Genomic DNA, 19,983 nt, shown 5'->3' on the forward strand with positions numbered 1-19,983 from the left:
TGCCTGACCACCCAATCCCATTAGTCGCTGCTACAAGCTTAGCTTTTAAAGGCAAGCATGGGTTGCTGAAGACCTGTTGTGCCCCGGATCTTCACGGGTCAAATATGTTAAGTAACTGCCAACTACATTATAACAATATCCTGAAATCTATAAAAGCAAAATTGTCTTGGGGGTCGTGTATGCCCCAAACCCAACTAGTTAAAACGATCGCCTCTGAGACCTAGCTCATTGTGGTTCTGAATTGGAGTAACACTACAATCAGCAATGTTCTTGTGCCAACTTGTAACATCTTAATTGAGCTATCACAATTATGCTACAAATAGTGGAAAATTTGTCCAGTCAGTTCTTGCAGTGTGGTTATTTCTTAACCAGAATACTCCCTTAATATGTTCAGCTGCGATTTGTTGTTCTTTAGGTCATGTGAATTTTAATAAATATTAATAGAGTTGGCAAGTTTGTCTTCCAGATGTAATCTGTCGAGATGATAAGTGATATTGAAAGAACAGGGACATACCTGCTCATGATTATAAGACAACTAACTAGTCCAACTTGCTTAGCAAATATGCAAATGCAGACAATGTGACACAATTCATGATGAAACCAAATGACCTGTGAAGATTTGGGGTAGAATGGGTCTTCAGCAACTCATGCTTGCAGTAAAAGTTGACTAAGCTTGTCGTAAGAGGCGACTAAGATCGGTTGGTCAGGCTCGCACACTTGGTTGATGTCATTGTACCCCAATTGCATGGATCGATGCTCAAGATGTCAATCACTGGATTGTCTGGGCCAGACTTGATTATTTAGTCCAGTCATATAGCTGGAATATTGCTGAGTGCGGTCATAAGCAACAAACATGAAACCAACCAAAAGACTTTTAAGGCACATCTCTTTAAACTGGTATGTTCCCCCAAACCCGAAAGTATGACAGAAACACAAAAAACATCAAAGTCAGATCTATATTTCATTTATTTCTAGCCATTTTACACAATTATTGTTTTGATTCACAAAAATACTTTGTTGCATTCTTCAATATATTATAGATCAAGTTCAATTTGAGTAAGACAGCAGTACAGTTACCAATCACCTAGGTGTAAGTTTGAACACATGAAACAGGCGGCGGGCGGGCGAGTGGGGAGCAACTCAGCAACACTGGCAGCAAGGTTTGCATCAATTTATCTATATACAAAACAGCATAAATATTGATCATTGTAACAACTGTCACAAGCAACAGACACAAATGTCATGGAAACATGTGCCCCATCTGCTGAGGAAAGACTAATACAACACAAGGATTTGGCAAATTTCAAAATGGAAAACTCCCATTCAATGACTTCTTGAGCATCTCATTTCCTCTGTTTAATGAAGGTGCATAATGTGGCAGAGATATTATCCATGTTTACCCTACAAAAACTTCACAGAATTACTTAATTATTTTATTAAGCACAAACAAATTCTAACTTGATAAAGGTTTGAAGGAAAACAAGCCCAGAAGTTCCTGACTTACATGACTAGTCAGCTTAAATGCCTTTTCTATAGCAAAGGGATTTGTGACTGGCTGTTCAAACTTTCTCATCCAAAGAGAAGCTTGAATACCATGAAGAACAACAGAAATGGTAGCGAGTAATTTACGGAACTCGCAGTGGAGTCAGGCTATAAGCACCTGCAGCAAGTAAGCAACTACATAACCATTATAGGTTGAAATGACTTCATATGGCAGTTAACAAATGCATTTGATTCTCCTATTGCAGAGACATAGCAACATTTCAGAACTCGATCCTAGATTGAACTCTCGCATACCAGCGAGTGTGAGTGTGTATGTATGACTGAACTGCATGTACATGTATCTGCATGTGTTTGTATTGCATGTGTGTGTGCGTGTGTGTGTGTGTGTGAATGGGAGGGTAGCTGCCATAGGTGTGATGCAGCTAACCCAGCAGCAGCAGCAGATAATCATCATATAAATAACAACATGTATGTACAATCCTAGAGGAATACTGGAGGTGGCCACACAGGGCTGCACACAAACCTCAACAACATAAAATATAATTGATCTTTTGTACACATAGAAAATACTTAAATGTAATATGTACATTAAGACTGAAGGGAGCACTGTACACATCTAAAACACTGTACGAAGCTGATTGGGTAGGGTTGTGTGGGCAGTCTATGCCATCAATAACAAGCAACTATCAGACGAATCAGCTGACAAAACCTGTCATCTAAAAAGCAAGGAATGTCTTTTCAACTTCAGGCAAATAACAACTAAAATAAAAAAAGATTTGAACAAAGCCAAATAAAACAAAGCCACTAGCTTCAAGTTAAAAATACATGGCCTCCCTTGGAGCTATCACTACAGTACTAAGAATACCTAGTGACTTTGTCAACAGTTGACAGGCAATGAACACAAATCTCTAAACTTGGTGTTAACTGTCAGCATAAAAAATACTTAAAGCTATCAATACATCACACAGGATGAATGTATCAAACCGAAGCTTCATCCCTTGTGACAATAAATAAAATCTACAGGAACTGGGTATGTCACATGTCTAGATCACAAGTTGAAAATGTTCATCACAATGGGTTACCATGGAAAAAAAATATAAAGAATCTGTCAATGACTTCATTCTGTTTTAAGACGTTTGGCAGCTGTAACATCCCCTGAGGTTGCTGTTGAGGCTACGGGCATAACAAGAATTGTATGAGTTTTTGTGTTGGGGGCAGTGGCAGCTGCTGCAGCTCGCACCGTGACAGCAGTGGGTAGTGACCCTGAAGCTCCAGTGATGGTACTGGTCCCTGGGGCACCTCCAGCTACAGTTGAGGACAACACTACCACTGTGTTTGCATTAGAACTGCTAGTGGTTGTCCCTGTTGCAGGAAGGCCATTGGCTGTGGGTCGGACTGTAACTGTAGGGGCAACACTAGTACTGTTATTTGCTGAGCTTGCATTGGATGTAACAAGCATCACAGTAGTTGTGTTGGAGTTTGATGATGTAGACACATTGTTTGCACTGTGTCGCAGAGGGGATGGCACAGCAGGTTTATCAGACTCCAGTGTGCTCAAGGCAATGGCACTGCTAAGATCTATGAACTGAAAAATGAAGTACAAAGAAAATAAGTTCATGCATACCAACTTAGACAATTTGGCTACATTTATTAATGCCAGATATGACAAACTGGCTTGTATTTTATTGTAATAAATTTAGCAAACAATATCCCCTTTTGACAGCAAACAGGTATGCCCTTCTTAAACAAATTTACCCATTGATAGGATTACCTGTCGCACCTCGCCCATAACAGCAATGGGTGTTTCTCCTGTTGCCCTGGCAACCTTGTGCTCGACTAGATAGAACATGTACTCGTCATATAACAATCGGATGAGATGAAATGAACCAAAGCTGGCTGCACTGCGCAATGTGAGATCCCGGATCACCATCGAGCTGAAATATAGTAAAACCCATGAACACCATGTTCAGTCTGTAGGCAAAGCATAAAATACATAAAACAAGTGCAAAAGTGAGCGTGGCTCACTAATACCCCGACACGCCTAGTGTGTCAGTAGTTACAAATTAAATAGCTAGGATAGGGTTAGGGTTTGAAAATTTTATAAAACAATGGAAAATTAATAAAATTAATTTTTTTCTTTTGACAGCACCCCTCCATATGACACAGATTATATGTACTAAGTTTGAGATGAATCCACTGAATAGTTTAAGAGAAATCGCGCTGACCAAGTTTTTGGACGAACGGACGGACGGAACCTTGGTATAACTATATACCCCCGACATTTTGTCGGGGGTAAAATAAAAAATTAAATTAATGCATGATAATTTATTTTAAAGACCAATAGTACAACACTGTGCATAACTACCCAATGTATCTTTTTCAAAATGCATACCAATATTTCTTGACAGATCAATATTTCAGGATTGAATGCAGGCATCTCTGCTGTGTGTGCTGTGCACAAACAAGCCGCTACATAGTTTGTTAATTAGACATGTATATCGCTCTGTATGTGAGTTTAGGCAAAATGTAACACGAATGGACACAAATTAAAAATCACCTCTAACAGCACTAAGCAGAATTATTTAAAAAATACACTCATTAGTGTAAATATACGAAAAAGGCTGTACCCAAGGGAATAAAAATATATTTAACACCCAATGAACACTTTCAATACCCAATGTGAATGATAACTTGTGAGGAAATACTCAATGGCATTAACCCTTATCAGGAGCCCTGTACATGCACTGAAAGGTTCCACTCCATCTATCTCATGGACTGGGGGGTACCTCAACTATCATTACTTTCTAGTTACACCAACAGTTTGCAGATGAACAATGTATTATGAAGGATTCTTTAAGGTGGTCATAGTTTATCATCAGTATTTACTGAAGTATCACTATGTCCTTTTATCTCACCGATTTTTGAAGGTGTACAAATTAAGAAAATATATCAATCATAGACACAGCTTACCCAGATTCAGTGTCAGAACTAACCTATAAAAGGACCATTTCAGGAGGAACTGTCTGGCTGCTTTTGGGAAGTTTGGACTTCCCTCATGCGGCTTGAGCACCTGGTTGACCACTCCCTCCAACCAAACAGCCCACTGCTCCAGCGAATTTTGTTGTTTCAGTGTTTTCTTGAAATCCTCTTGGAGCTGCTGAACCACACCGTCTTCACACTGACATACCCAGGAGGCCTGCTCCTAGAGTTAAAAAGGTTTTACACCTAAAAGTATCATCTCATTGAACATAATAATCACATGGTACATTATATTTGCAATAACCAGTAAGTACCAGTTTGTTTGGTTGAGTGTTTTTGTTAGTTTACGCCGCACTCAGCAATATTCCAGCTATATGACAGTGATATGTAAATAATCGAGTCTGGATCTGACAATCCAGTGATTGACATCATGAGCATCGATCAATGCAATTGAGATACGATGACATGCATCAACCAAGTCAGCGAGCCTGACCACCTGATCCCATTTGTTGCCTCTTACGATAAGCATGGGTGGCTTTTCTACCCCGGATCTTCATGGGTTAGTAGGCACCAGTATTCTATTCAACCAGTGAAACATCGCTCCTACAACTGGTAAATTGGAGGCAGCTGATACTTTTAATCATGTCATCACACAGTAGAATGTCTGGCTTACTGCGTTCATTTACCGATAATCAAAACTAAACAGATGTCCTTTCTTACATTAAGTCTCCTGACTTGATTCAAACGTTGTTTTATGCTATATCTTAAACAGACTGGCCCGGTTAATTATTAGCCTTGAGTACCATTTACTAGAGTGATGAAACCTGTATAGAATAAGAGCAATGCTAACTTCATGAAATTTCAGTGTGGTCATGCAAATCCTAGAATTTGATATAAGATAACAGATTAATGCATCTTATTATCAAAATAGATAGCTTTCCGAGTACATGGTAGTGTCCTTTATAGTATGAAATTTTTACATCACAAAAACTTATACAAGAAAACTTTGACGAGGGGAATTAACAAGATGGCAAAGCAAGTCCTTCCTCATAAAACTAAATTTACAATAAAATCATTTTCTCAAGATGAATCAACACAGGCACATTTAAAACAATATGATCAATTTTGGTTAAAATTCATTCCGTTTTACATCTTACACCATGTCCTTGAATATTATTTGAAAAGCTCCCTTACATACCGGGTACTGAATTTGACAAACACAGTAGCCTATTCAGACCAGAACTAGGTCAGGCCAAATTGCGCTTGTTATGAACCGGCACATAGACACTGTCTCCCACACATTGTGGTAAACTTTCTAAAAAATGTCATGCAAATTTCAGTTGCCCCTAAGTCCCTTTGACTTTACAGAAAACAATTACAAATATTAGAGTTATCTCCCTTTAGCTAATTTGATAGAACTTCAGGAACACCAGAATTATTGAGTGACGAGTAGCTTGAGCAGAGCTCAAAAACATTCCTTCAAGTTTCTTTATTTCAGCTCATTTTCAATACCTGCACATTAGCAAAGTCTACTCTGTTGAGATCAGTTAGCATCTGGTTGATCTGCGATGTGTTCTGTAGCACGGCTCTCGCAGCCTGAGCCAGATGGTTGAGAGATGTGTAGCGTCGCAGTGTCTGAGCAAAGGCACTCACAGCACCAACCTGGTAAAAGAAAATGATCTATGTTGCTCATCTCAATATATCGTTAAATCTGGCTTCACTATTGATATTATTTTTCATAATTATACATGTGACAATCAATACCAGTCATCAATTACATGTGAATAACTTTATATGATTACAGCCATAAGCTAATAACAGGACATCAACTGCGGTTTCAGAGGTGTGCATGAACTGGTTCACTTCCTTCTACTGATGTAGTGACTACATGAATATTTCAAACATCAGTCAGCAATATTCTGACTATATCATCAAATAAATAAATCACTGTGGACTGGACAAACAAGTGGTTGATAAATGAGCATTATCACCGAGCAATCAGGGTACATTGTCTGATAATAAAGATAACCCAATCCATAAGTCTCTCCTCTTATGACAAGCATGTTATAGAAGATCTGGAATCCAGCTCCACTGCTGGAATACTAACCTTTGTTTTGACCATATCTTCTGGCACATCTACCATGGCACTCTTAAGCCAATTTTCTAAACTCTTGGCAAAGTTTCTGATGGCCTGAGTCAGAGAACCTGAAATCATTGTAGATGCGATTTATGATTAACATGCAATATTTGCAACCAACATTGTAACCATAAAAAAGCATATAAAATTCCTTAAAAGATATCTGCATTACATATAATTTGAAGTACAGTACTCATGATCCAAAACGTTGACAAATAAAACCAGAAGCTGAAGTACTTACTAGGAATAGGCCTCAGAACATCAGGAATCAATACTTCCACTAATGCTTGATAGAAAGCATAATCAGATCTTCGCACATATTTCTGTACAGGTTCATATTTACACAAAGCAAACAGCTTCTCTTTTGGCAGTCGTTTCTCAAATTCATTATCCGCACTGAAAAAAAATAAATCTCCAATTAAGTCCTTTTAGCAAATCAACAACCCTAAAAACACAACATGAATTGAACCAGAAATGCTTTCAGACTGATGCTCAAATAGTTTTGGAAGTCTTTACATTAATTCAGGGATGAAGCCAATTGCTATATGTTTTCACAATTCGGACAAGTAGACATTCTTGGTTTCGTAGGGGCTCTGACCTACCTATTTTGTTCTGATTGCTGATTCCTCCAGAAGCCTTGCCAGAGCGCTTCGATGAGAGAGAACTGCAGATTGACTACAACATCGACTACAGCCTGGAAAATAAGGAGAACATGATGAAATTTAACTATGTTAAGTTACATACAGAATATACATGAAAACACATTCCTCTCATGTACTACACGGACATTTGTCATTCATCCTGAAGCTGAGCAGAAACACTCAGAAGAGCTAACTAGTTTTACTGAACATAACCTTTACAATTGTCTTAATAAAACCTGACATTAAATACGAAGAGCGAATGAAATGGCTGACCTCTGCATGCTCTCTGTACATCTTTTGAAAGGTTCTGATCTCAGCTGGGGTGACTCCATCAGGGAGGGGGTCACTGCTTGTATCTATGTCCTCAAAGTTTGGGATGGCTGTGGATGCATCACCAAGGAACTGCTGGTGCTGCTGCTGAGACGAGTTTGTCTCCTGTGACCCAGGTGTGTGACTTCCCTGGCTGCTGGTATCCCCTTCAGATCCATCCATCTTACTGTTGCTTGGCCTGGAGTGTAAGATGAAGCTATTATGGATCTAAGTAAACACTTCCCAGAAAGGACTATGTTTAAATCTGAGAGGAGCATGTGTATACCCGGTAACTATACTTCATTTGTTTTTCAAGGTTTATAATCAACTGTCTAGCAGATGTCAGAATTGTAAAAGAAAACGAAATAGGAGGCTTCAACGACATCAAGCAATGACATTTTCTTCTGGGAAACCTTCTGTAAATCTACTTCCAGTATTGTATTGTACTTACTTTTTACTTTGATACATTGGCTGCTGACGCATGGCCATGGTTTGGTCATCAGTGAACTGGTTGAGGGGAGAATTTGCCTTGATACGAATACCATAATAATGATACTTTGAGTTCCCCCTGAAAGCAAACATCAGAATGTGTTACTCACAGACAATCATGATTCATCACAGGTTAACAATAGCATCATTAAAAGATATCATAAAGGCTTGTTAAAATGGTCAGACTTTACCTGGTTCCCAATCTTCGTGTGCGGAGTCCCAAGAATACAGATCGGATAAGTTTTCCAAACGATGCTGGGTTCATGGGGTCAAGGTTCTGCTCTTGACAGTGTCGCAAGTAATGATAGTACAGTGTACTTCGAGGCAGACTCACGCCCTCAGCAGTCTCGTAGTTGTCTAGCAGCCATTGAACCTGGCAACCAATCATATTTTAGTAATCTTGTCAAAATATGAGCATTTCTCATCTTAGTAATGATATGATATTCAACATACAATAACATGTCTAGGAAATCTTATTACAATATTACTTTTTTGAATAAATACAACACACCCATGACAAGTGCAAAAATGTTACAGATTTAGCATGTAGCCTTAGTATTCATCATGTTTCTTGAGAAGGTAATAGAAAGATTTCAGTTACCAATAAACAATACTTCAAACTGCATGCAAGTGAAGATACTCTCAAAACAGTTGAAGACTACATTCTCACAACAGCGTTACATGAAACCTAAAATCACATGACACCATTCAAAGTGCCATGTATATATATATATATATACATATGTAACTGGTTCATCTTCACAATTTAGTCTACAAAAAATGAAATGAATGGGTGACAAATGAAAACAAAAGTACATAAATAATTAAACAAAAGAAAAATAAACGCACTGAAAACCGTGTCTCAGATTTGTACTGCTGTAACACTGTGTGCGGCTTACAAAAGACTGATTAAAATACAAAAATGAGGTACGTACTTCATAAACTCCGTGATATTTCTGTAATAAAAAAACAAATAAGAAATCTGAGACAATGTTAATCCAAATAAGACACAGCCATCACCATGCACAGTTTTCAATATCTAGGGCTACCGTCAGTAGCACTTTACAAGGTATCTGCACAAAATCAGCATGCAAAAGTTGACGACACATTCTAAGTCTACAATACACAGAATCTGAGACACGGTTTAGATGCATTTCAAATAGAACTAAGTGTGGGTAAAGAATTTCGGTATCTGTTTACATACATGCACAGAGTTCCAAAGATCACCCTCACAACAGCCATAGTTTAACCATGACTTTTGTTACCAATGTTACATGTTAAATGGTTCACACTTTGTCATATTGTATCTTTAGAACATAGTGCACATGAAGAATTTTGGCATCAATCAAGTAGAGTGCTATCCTGGTAAGTGAATACAACAGGATTCGTGTTAGTTGCACACAGCAAACATGGGTTACACATTAGGTTGTTATGAATGATACACAACTACATTAATACATTTAATCCCTGATTACTTGATACATCTGTAAATAGACAAATACAATTTAGAAAACCTGAAATAATTGCCTGACAAAAAAGACAGCGAAAAAGTGGTTATAGTCAAGATTTGAGTCTGACTTCACACTCGATCTGGACCAAGTGTGATTCTTGTAAAACATACTGTCTACATCAGCAAGGAAATTATCGCCAGCATGTTAGTAACCTGGAAAGATACCTTTCCCACTATTTCACAGAAAGTCCAGTTTCTACTGTATCTTAAAGACAGACAAATAAGAAGGCTATGGTGGAAAGATATGCAAGCATAATATAAAACTAACTATAGGTAAGCAGTGACCCAGACCAAGACTTTGTGAGGTTAGGCCAGATAGTTAGATCAGTGAGCATGGGTAGGTAAATCTGAGGCTGAGACACAACAGCAAGACATAACTGACATGAACAAACTCACCGTGGCAGGTGATGCTCTGGTTGTGTGGGTTAGAGGGGTGCCCTCCCCATCCATTGTGCCCCCCTGGATGAGATATGTGCCTCCCTGCTGTTGAATGAGTTGACCCTGTACTGCTTGCACAGCAGATCCCATCGGAACGATCCCAGTGGCAACCTAAATATACAACCAGACATCAATGTACATCATAGGAAAAAGGTACAATCATGATCTATGCAATCCGTGACTTCAGCTACTTTTCCGAAGCCAGAGTTTCTCTTGATCATGTTGATCAAGCATATCAAGTGAGATCAGCTGATACTGGTCCATATACTAACAACATAATCTACTGAAAGTTTAAGCCAGTAAATACATCTTTTGACATAAATTGTTTATGGTGAATTTGTTTTCATACTGTTAAAAACAATACTTAGAAAGGCTGCACTATGAAGTATATTTTTATCAATGCTTATTCCTGACTATAAATGAACTTCACAAGAGATACATAACTTAATGTGCATGATTGAGTGAGAAAGCTTTCAGTTACTATGGCTTTATGTGGTTGGAAAGACCGAAGTGATGCAGGTCTTAAGACATTTATTCCATTGAGACCCACCACTGAGAAAATCAAGGATCATAATCAGTGCGAATCAGGCATTTCAACCCATGTTCGTTGGTTTTTGGCAAGCCATAGAAACAAAACTCTGCACAGTGAATTGCAGTGCCTTAGACAACTGGTAATCAGTGTCACCAAATTACAATGCAAAACATACAGAAAAACCTACCTGTGTTCCTTGGGCTGTTTGATAATATGTTCCAGACACTGGAGTGTACATTGCATTCTGCCCATAATCCTGATAGTTTTGCCTAAAATATGATATTAAGAAAGAAATAAACTCTCATATCCAAAATAACAAGATCACAACATCAATTTACTGTCATAAACTATGTTTAAATTATTGCTAAATTAGTAAATCGTGAAGAAATATCGTACAATTTGTCTGTTCAATAATGAAAAAATAAGAAAAAGTCTTTTGTCAAAATTAAATTTGAAAAAAATCAGCAATGTGATAACCATTGTAACACGACGTAATTCAACTGTCAGAGAAATAATGCAGTATGTGATAAATGGCAAATGCTTGTAAGTATTCAGCAAGTTGAAGAACGGATTCCATGGCCTTGGATAAGGGAGTGGATGTTTTATCCTGTATGATTTCTCTGATGTCACAGTATATGAAAAGCAGCACAGGCATGAATAGACAGTGTAGAAGGACACAGCACACTCCAGAATGAGGTGACAATAGATCTAGGTGAGAGAACACAACAGAGAATCAAATCATCAACACGGCAGTTGGCGACAAGGCACATGCTCCTGTCGGTAGGTAGGTAGTAGGTAGGTCAGTATCAACAAAGTGCTGAGAAACTTGCTTGCTGCCTTGTGCCTGAACACCAGGAGGACAGGCGACAGACAGGCAGACAGACGGTGCTGGTTAAACATATCATGCGGAACGCCATCAACAGCAGCTCAACATCGCCACTCCACATCTAGGTTTCATTTAACTCTGAACACTTATTCGTACATTTGGCCATTTGTAGTTGCGTAGATACTTGGATCAGATCCATCTACGTACTGTACTTGTGACTGATATACAGTCTGTCCTCCCTGCAAAGTGACAGTCTCTTGCCCTTGCTCGACCTGCTCACCCACTGTAGCTGGAACATAAAAAGTAAGATCAGGACTTTAAGGAAACAAATCATCTACATCAATACTCACTCTCAAGATAACCATGTAACATAGTTGTAAGAAAAAAATTAAGCGTGCCATGGGTACCATTATAAGCTCTCCACCAATAGTATGGCCTCCGACTGTGACAATGCATGACGACTGTCTTAAGGCTGTTTTAGCAAGACAATTTCTACAGGCAACAGCAACGATGACCAGGCCACAAATGATTGAATCCTTGGTCTCCACAGGTAACCAGTATCTAATACTATTTTCAGGATATTTAAAGATAGAATCAAATATGCTATTAAATTATTTAAGCCATAATTTGTGAGCGGATATTCTGAAACTGAGATACAAGCCAAGTATAAATCTACCCTCCTCATATTGCGAATCCTTCTTTGAAGCATCTTAACCAATTCAAGGATTAGGTTCAGAACTGCATTAACACCAATTAATGCCCATCAAATATTTAAAGAACCTGTAAACATAGATTGTTTTTAATTATTCATCATGGTAACAGTTTCATACTGAGTGAACACCTCCATGAATTATTTATGTCCAAATAATTATGACTGTAAGCACTAGCTGAGGTTTGCTGTAAGGATAGTGTATTGAAAGGAATGTAGTTTTTCATTAACATGTGACGACAGCCAAGCCTTAAACTCACTGGTGACGATGAACTGCTGGCCGGAGTGGGCCTGAGCAGGCTGGATGATGGTTGTTGTGGGCGCCACTTTGTTGGATGCTGTCTGCACACTGCTACCGGAGGCTGTTGTTGCTTTCACTACTGCTGCCTGAAACAGTTAACATCAGATCTCATCAATGTCTAATACATGAACAAATTCATCTGTTCTCTAGTATCTATTGCTTACTTTCACTTCCATATTAACAGCTGAAAACAATACTGAAATCTGTCACGAATGAAAAACAATTTACATGAAATTAGATGAAGAAAATATTTTCTTTGAAATACATTTAACATACTTAATGCAAAAAAAAACTCAAAACAATCCAATGAAATAACTTCATGTCTAACCAAATTACTGTCATTTATCAGTTAAAGTATAGTCATTGTAAGCATTTATTGTGTCAGTAATTTGATTTGTTGTGACTAAACTCAATGAAAACACTGCAGTATTAATAACAATTATACAATGCTTTACATATTTTGATTTTTTTTAAAACTTGTATTGCCAATGACCTTAATTACATGTTTAACATGCCTAACGAAGTGTCTTGTTTTCTATTAAAAACAATTATTTCAGTATATAAAACATAGTAGGATTGGCAGCATTCATTGTGAATTCTGGTTGAGAAATATGTAAAAAGAAATGGTATCAAAACTTAGTCTAGTAAACAGTAATCATGGATATGGCAACAACTGCTTAACACTACAAGTATTGTATATAAAATATACAAAGCAAAGCTGTAAGCCTATATAACCACTGATAACTTGTCAAGAAGTCACTGTTAGTATGGTGTTCAAGATTATTGGAGGGCACATTTGACAGATGAAAGATGACACCAAAGCAAGAGATATGTAGGTGCTAGAAAGCAAACATCTTGTTGAAACGTGATCAGTATTCATTACTCTACTACAGAACTAAGTTTATCTCCCTTCCATGTCACTTTCGATTGATCTAGCTATGTGCAGCAGTTACGACAAGAAATCTACACTGCAAGCATGGCATCCCACTTACCCCATCAGTGGAAAGATTTAAACCCAAAGCCTGTGTAAAAGTACATGCATGCATTGATAACCACACACAGAACTGCATTTATTATAAAATGAATTGTTACGTCACTGGAGCATGCACAAATTATACAACAGAAAACAATATTAATACTGTTTGAAAACACAATCGTAAATGGCATTTTTCAGATCTGCTCTTGAAAACCAACAAACTTAATATAGTTTTAATTAAGTGAAATGTGCAGAAAATCTATATACATGATATAGAAAATGAAATTACAGCCAAAATTGAATAGCAAAAGGCACAAAGTATTTACAATGAACAATTTTTACACAGATAATTCTTCCTTTATGACTCCCAGAAAAACATTAAGTGAGAGAACTGTGGACTAGCAATCTTAGACTCTCTGGATGATAAGAATTAATTCCACTTTTCTAATCACATTTATCTGATTTCTATACCATATTTCTATATGCATGTACCTATCAGGTGCACGCTGTGGTTAATGTGTATCCTCAACCATTCCTTGTTTTACTGATTAATATCAGTTTATCTATGTGTCACTACTGGGGACTATTGATCATCCAAGAAGAAAAGTCAATGTGCCCTGTTGAATTTACAACGTCCTTCTACATTAAATCCTACAATATTCTTAATATCTGCATACCTATCTTTTTCTTAATCACAATTACCTCCAAGAATGTATGTTTTACTTCCTCAAAAGAATAACATAGAACAATGATTCCAGATTGAAAACAAAACATGGTATGATTTCGAAAACAAGATAACTTCTCCCTCAAAAATACCACTGACCATGCTGTCTATGTTTGTTTTCAATATGGAATCCAGTGATAGAAATTGGAACTAGTCCTGCCCAATAGTTATCAATATAAGGACCAGTGGACTAAAAATGATAGATTCTATCGCTGGAATCCTTATTCAACAATGTTCAATTTCAAGCTCACTTCCCTCACTTGGTATTTCGATTTCAAAAATATTTTATGTTTAGCCAATGAGGGATGTACCGGTAGATAAAAAGTGTGGTGTAACTCCTACAGTGCACAGTGGTAGACGTTTTTTACAGAACAATCCCAGTAGTGGCACAGAAAAGACGATGCTTAACAAGGAATGGATGAGGGTATACAGTAAGCATATAAGACCAAGTCACAAAATGTTTTACATTAATTTTTATTGATGTCTGCCCTCAAAATATGCATCCCTGTGAGTGAGAGAGTTTGATCTTAACATGTTTAAGCAGCTTTTAGCAATATTCCAGCAATATCACGGCGGGGGACACTAGAAATGGGCTTCACACATTGTACCCATGACAGGAATCGAACCTGGGTCTTCGATGTGACAAGCAAACGATTAAAATAATGGGCTACCCGACTGCCCCCATGCATCCCTTGTATATGCATAATAAGTGATTACTTCACTTCATAGTTCAGTATTCGGCTGGTGTAACAATACCTGGTATGAACAGGCTAAATAACAGGTACCATAACAAAAAGGCTGTATGGAAAGGGAACTGACACAATATCTACACAGGTGATAACAGCTAAAAGCAAAGTTCCTCAAATATAGACCAATAGCCAACATAATCCTGCAGTTTACTAGGTACAGATCTATTGAACACACAACTACAAAGAATCAACAGACTTCTACAATCAGAAGAAATCAATAAAGTCAACATCTATTATTGAAGGCAGGGGAATATATGGTGATGACTTACTTGCTGTACTTGCAATGTGGCTGGGTTCATAGCCTGTAGGTCTGTTACATAGGTTTGGGTGGCCATTGGCACACCACTCTGCAATCAAAACATGCCAGTCAGTATAATTAATGCCAATTACAACATTTAAAACAATGCAAAAAAGACAAAGTAACTCAAAGTGACAAGGAACTCTAATTAGGATTACCAAACATCACATAAATGAAGAGGGATTTACAGGCAATTGTCCCAGTATACAATTAATTACAATAACTATTGTGTAAATAATTATTGGACAAGAAAGAGAAGAGCTATGCAGACATACCACATTTTTCATCTGTGTGTATTGTGTACAGTCAACAATTACTAATAGGGCTACTAATTGGTCAAACTTATTGTTTGTTCTGAATATTTCATTGATGTGATTAACTGCAGATCAAAAAGAGAAGTTAAGAGAAGACAAATTAATGAATTAACACCATGAATTGGTATACCTCAAATTGATCTACCACTATGTAATATAATCATGTTCATAAAATTATAATACAAGGTCTCCATTAACTCAGCATGATATGTAGAACAGGTACCAAATATTACAAAAAAGCTTCAATATTTCAAATACTTTGAGACATCACAAAAAAAAGAAAATGTCCTACATTTAATAACTTTGACACTGAAAAGTATCTGACAACTAAATATCATGTACCAAGGTTATTTATATTACTTGCATCTTCCAACAATAGACAATGTCCAATAGTGTGGTAGATAATATGTTTACATAAACCTGTACGCAGCGACAACTTTATTTGATCATCACTTCACTGAAATGTCAGAGATAACCTGACATGTCTGACAAAGTCAATATTAAAGACATTTGGAAGAAAATATAAAGCCTTAATTCTTTTATTTTTGCGAGACCTGCATGCTACAATGCCTATCAACATGCACAATCACTGTGAAAGTAACAGTATTACAACACGTGGTTTCAGAATTGTACATATTTTAGGCACTTGAAAGACTTTTTCAAAATCTTCCAGAGCTAATATCTTATATCACTTGACATAATTCATGAAGAGCCCTGCATTGGGAGGACAAGAAAGAACATGATATTAGCTACTAATTTTGTAGCATTATCATAAATGTATTGTCATTATTGTCTTTTTTCAAAATATAATGTGTAACGAAATACATGTGCATAGTATTTGTTCTGACAGACATTTGTCTTTAGTCAGAGTCTTTTTTCCTGTGTTCACATATTTTGCAAATGAACCTAAGAGGGTGCTGTTTGGTCCTTACTCCTTAGGTATAAAAAGAATTCTTTAAAATTCTCAAAATGTTTTCTTGTTTTCATGCAACATAAAACCAAGGGTATGAGCTGACTTTCATTAGATATTATCAATGGTGTGTGTCCATCATATCTACCCATCAATAGTCTATACGCAGGAATTGAAATATCTTTTTTGTTTTACAGATTTCATGGAGGATGGAATTGGAACTATTCTTTACCAAACAATCACTGTTACACATCATCAAAACAGAGGAAAAATTACTACAAGCTAATATGACATCCCCATTTTGCCTAACAACAGGCAATTGTCAATCACATTGCCATATGATGTCAGATTACATTTATACTACATAAATAAAAATGGTGTCTGACTGCATTGGTATGGTGTTGTCGCTTCGTTTGATTGTGCCTACATCTTACCAGTAAAGTCAAATTATGATGCATCGGTCAACTATGTCGTGTGCATATATTTAGAAGAAAACAATTGCGATTTAGAAGGGTTTTTGTGTACATCAAACAATGCCATGAAGTGCAATGTTTACTATTGTTAAGGCAGTTGTCTGAACTTCCTTGCATGGGCCATCATAAATCACTATACTCAATCATTGCACTACTGACCACACAAACTCCAAAAATTGACGCTTGAATAGGTCAAAATTTTCTCCCTCCACTAATGGCAGAATCAAAGTCCAAGGTTTAATGATGTCTCACGATTTATAGTGACGTAATCCATTGTGAATCATTTTTATTCTTGAGTTGCATCATCAGTTTGGTTTGAGTGACTCTGCCATGTTGTTTAATTTTATGGGGTTGTTTTAGGGTTATTATAATGCTGAGGATAAATTCTATTCGTATAATTACTCATTCTGTTGGTAGATAACCCCAGACCTTGGGCTTCTGCAAATAATAGAGCCCTGAAAAATAGTGCTACACTTACAATTCAACAGATCTGACCATGCTGTGTGTAATTTATAATTAACACAAAAAAATCAAAATAACATGTTTGATTCATCACTAAAAATTAAGAAAAGCTTGGGTTATCACATCAAACTAACTAAAACATATTCAAGTTTTCATGAAAAGTCGGTACTCCATACCGCTAATGATTGACACATTGTAACAAATTGTCACACAGTCACTTCAACTTTCATTTCTAATGTCTACTTATTCATTCTTATGTAAACAATGCTATCACTATGTGTGTAAAGTAAATACAAGCACCTTAAACACTTTTGGCAGGGGTCACACTTCATGGTTACCAAGCAACTTGAATGGTGCCTTAGAAGCAGTCCATAGTAGCATAGTTGCTACACAGTGTGGTATCTTAGCACATGGTGAAACAGGGCGTTTTATGACCCACTTCTAACAACTCCATGCCACAGGAACGCTGTAAAATATTTTCCGACGAAAAATATCCGATGTGCAAACATCACAATTGTTACTCCTACCCATCTGACATGGGTATGGTATGACTTCTGAAATTTGAAAATGCCGCCTTAGATCGACCGCATTTACCGATAGAGATGAAAAACGCCGCATATCCTTCGCCATTTTTACACAACAACAGCGATGAACATACGTGAAAATATTACTCTCAGTTATGATTACATATACATCGAAATTTATCTAAATAACTGTTTTCAAACGCTGCAATAACAAGTCTACATCTTGACTATACACAAGTGTCTAAAGGAAAAGAAAAATCACCTTAGTTGGTCGTGTTGGTGGGTAACAGTCGTCACAGCTACGGTGGCTATGGCGTTTATTCCTACGGCAACTGTTGCCAGCCTCTTCGCGTCAGCACAAACCATCTTCATACGCCAGTTTGCCGGGTCTATGTGCACACAACTATGACAAAAACATGTCTTTTAAATAAAAGATGATATACAAAGAATATATATGTATCCCTAAACGGTTGCACCTGACGCGTTTGTATAATAGAACCATAGTATGTGGAAAAGAAGCACCTTTTTTGTGGACTATTTTGTCTCGTGGAATGCGCGTTGACAGGCGAAGTAATTCGGTCCTATCCGTTAAAGATATTCAATATGGCGGCCACGAGGGTGGAGAAAAGATGGCGTTCTTGACAACTGAGGCATTAAAGCATGATCGGGCTTGCTAATCTTTTCCCTTTCACGTGAATAAAGAGGTGTCATACATTTGAACGTGTATAATTTCTCTGATAACCTCATGAACGAACAGAAACCAGCGAATGACACCTGAGGTCTAGCATGGAAATAGACAAAAACCCATGTTACATGTCGGTACGCAGCTGAGTTCATTGTCTATGTGTACGAGGCAATATAATAGAATGGCGCCAAATCAAACAATTATGCTTATACATTCGCATGTACAGTGGTACTCTTATTCTGCCAAATCAACCGAATCTAAAATACATCCCTTCCGTGTTATTTTCTGGATAATATTTGCACATGGCTAATAGTACAAAGATCTATAAGAATCTAAATATAGCGCACTCTCTGTACTTGTCAGTCTTGGATAATTTGAACATTGTCCAGAGTAAATGATGTAATCTAATGCTGATTTTAAAAAAAACTGTCTTCGAATGAAATCCGGGAAACTCACTCTATTATTGAATCACTCAGACTAGATGATCTTGTTTCTACCATTGTTATTGTCTAATTCTGATACAACACACACATTCTATATACTCATTTATGTCTAAATAAAACTAAGTAATAATTTTCTACACGAATTAACAGATATTGTGGGCCAATTACACAGGAAACATTGCTCAAGGGTGAAAATCAGCACAGTTAGTATAACACCAAGTTAAAATTTGTAAGCAGATTTTGGTAACTTACTAAAGACTAAAGTTTCATTATCTGAACATTTCTACAATATGGTGATTTATCATACAGCAGAATGTAATAAATATATTTGTAGTTTTCTTGTAAATATATTTATTTTATTCAAAGTTGTATATTTTTATGAAGGGTGTAGATAAGGCAAGAGGATGTCATTGACAAGAAGAAATGAGAATGATCTAATTTTTGCCATGAGAGAATTACAAATATAAAGACATCACAGATTTAATGGAAAAGGATGCCCAACATGTTGAGACAACAATACTCTAATGTTATTACATACAGTGTTTCATTTAAGTTTATTTCCAAGGATATTGACTGATTGTCACCCAAAATGAGGTATGAGTTTTATTGAAATTTGGTAAAATGATATAGAGAAATGTTCTATCAAACGTTGATAAAATCATTAAAATGTCCAATGTCATTTGTCTCTAGCAAAGTCACTGGACATGCTAACAATATTTTGTCAACAATAAGTTTATTAATACGTATCTATAAAAACACATGGTGGGTGGCTTCAATCTGGTCAATCCCAGGAGTGAAAGAATAAATATAAAAATGAATCCAACTCAAGTCTAGAATTATTTGGCAAGTCTAGATTGCCTCCGCTCTAGACTGAAATTAAGCATTGTTCTGGGCTCCATTTGGATTGTATTTTTATTTTGTAAATATATATTTTAAAACAAGATAACTTTACTTTTTCGACTATATGTTAGTCTAAGCTTAATCTATTATTTTGCGGGACCCATGAAGATCCGGGGTAGAATAAGCCTTCAGCAACCCATGCTTGCCGTAA

At 36.9% G+C, this 19,983-nt stretch overlaps 1 protein-coding gene across 9 annotated transcripts; it reads right to left on the bottom strand.

The window, feature by feature from the left end:
• Nucleotides 1-948: 948 nt before the first annotated feature.
• On the bottom strand, nt 949-18,207 carry LOC124142204 (DNA-binding protein RFX2-like). Of its 9 annotated transcripts, none has more exons than XM_046510530.2 (18): nt 18,067-18,207; nt 15,093-15,170; nt 13,367-13,396; nt 12,334-12,460; nt 11,572-11,647; nt 10,726-10,807; nt 9,965-10,117; nt 8,994-9,014; nt 8,250-8,431; nt 8,021-8,137; nt 7,534-7,768; nt 7,222-7,313; nt 6,861-7,015; nt 6,590-6,687; nt 5,995-6,144; nt 4,497-4,705; nt 3,275-3,437; nt 949-3,088 (listed from the first exon to the last, which is right to left on the bottom strand). In XM_046510530.2, exons 2-18 carry the CDS (start codon nt 15,156-15,158, stop codon nt 2,621-2,623), a joined length of 2,424 nt encoding a protein of 807 aa, XP_046366486.1. In that variant the 5' UTR covers nt 15,159-15,170; nt 18,067-18,207; the 3' UTR covers nt 949-2,620. The 9 variants fall into 9 exon arrangements, with proteins under 9 accessions (XP_046366486.1, XP_046366480.1, XP_046366485.1 ...); XM_046510524.2 differs by having other exon boundaries at nt 11,521-11,647; XM_046510529.2 differs by having other exon boundaries at nt 11,572-11,653.
• Nucleotides 18,208-19,983: the final 1,776 nt, after the last annotated feature.

The sequence above is a fragment of the Haliotis rufescens genome, unplaced genomic scaffold (genome assembly GCF_023055435.1).
Source record: "Haliotis rufescens isolate VD_foot unplaced genomic scaffold, xgHalRufe1.0.p SCAF_2, whole genome shotgun sequence".
NCBI classification, from domain to species: Eukaryota; Metazoa; Mollusca; class Gastropoda; order Lepetellida; family Haliotidae; genus Haliotis; species Haliotis rufescens.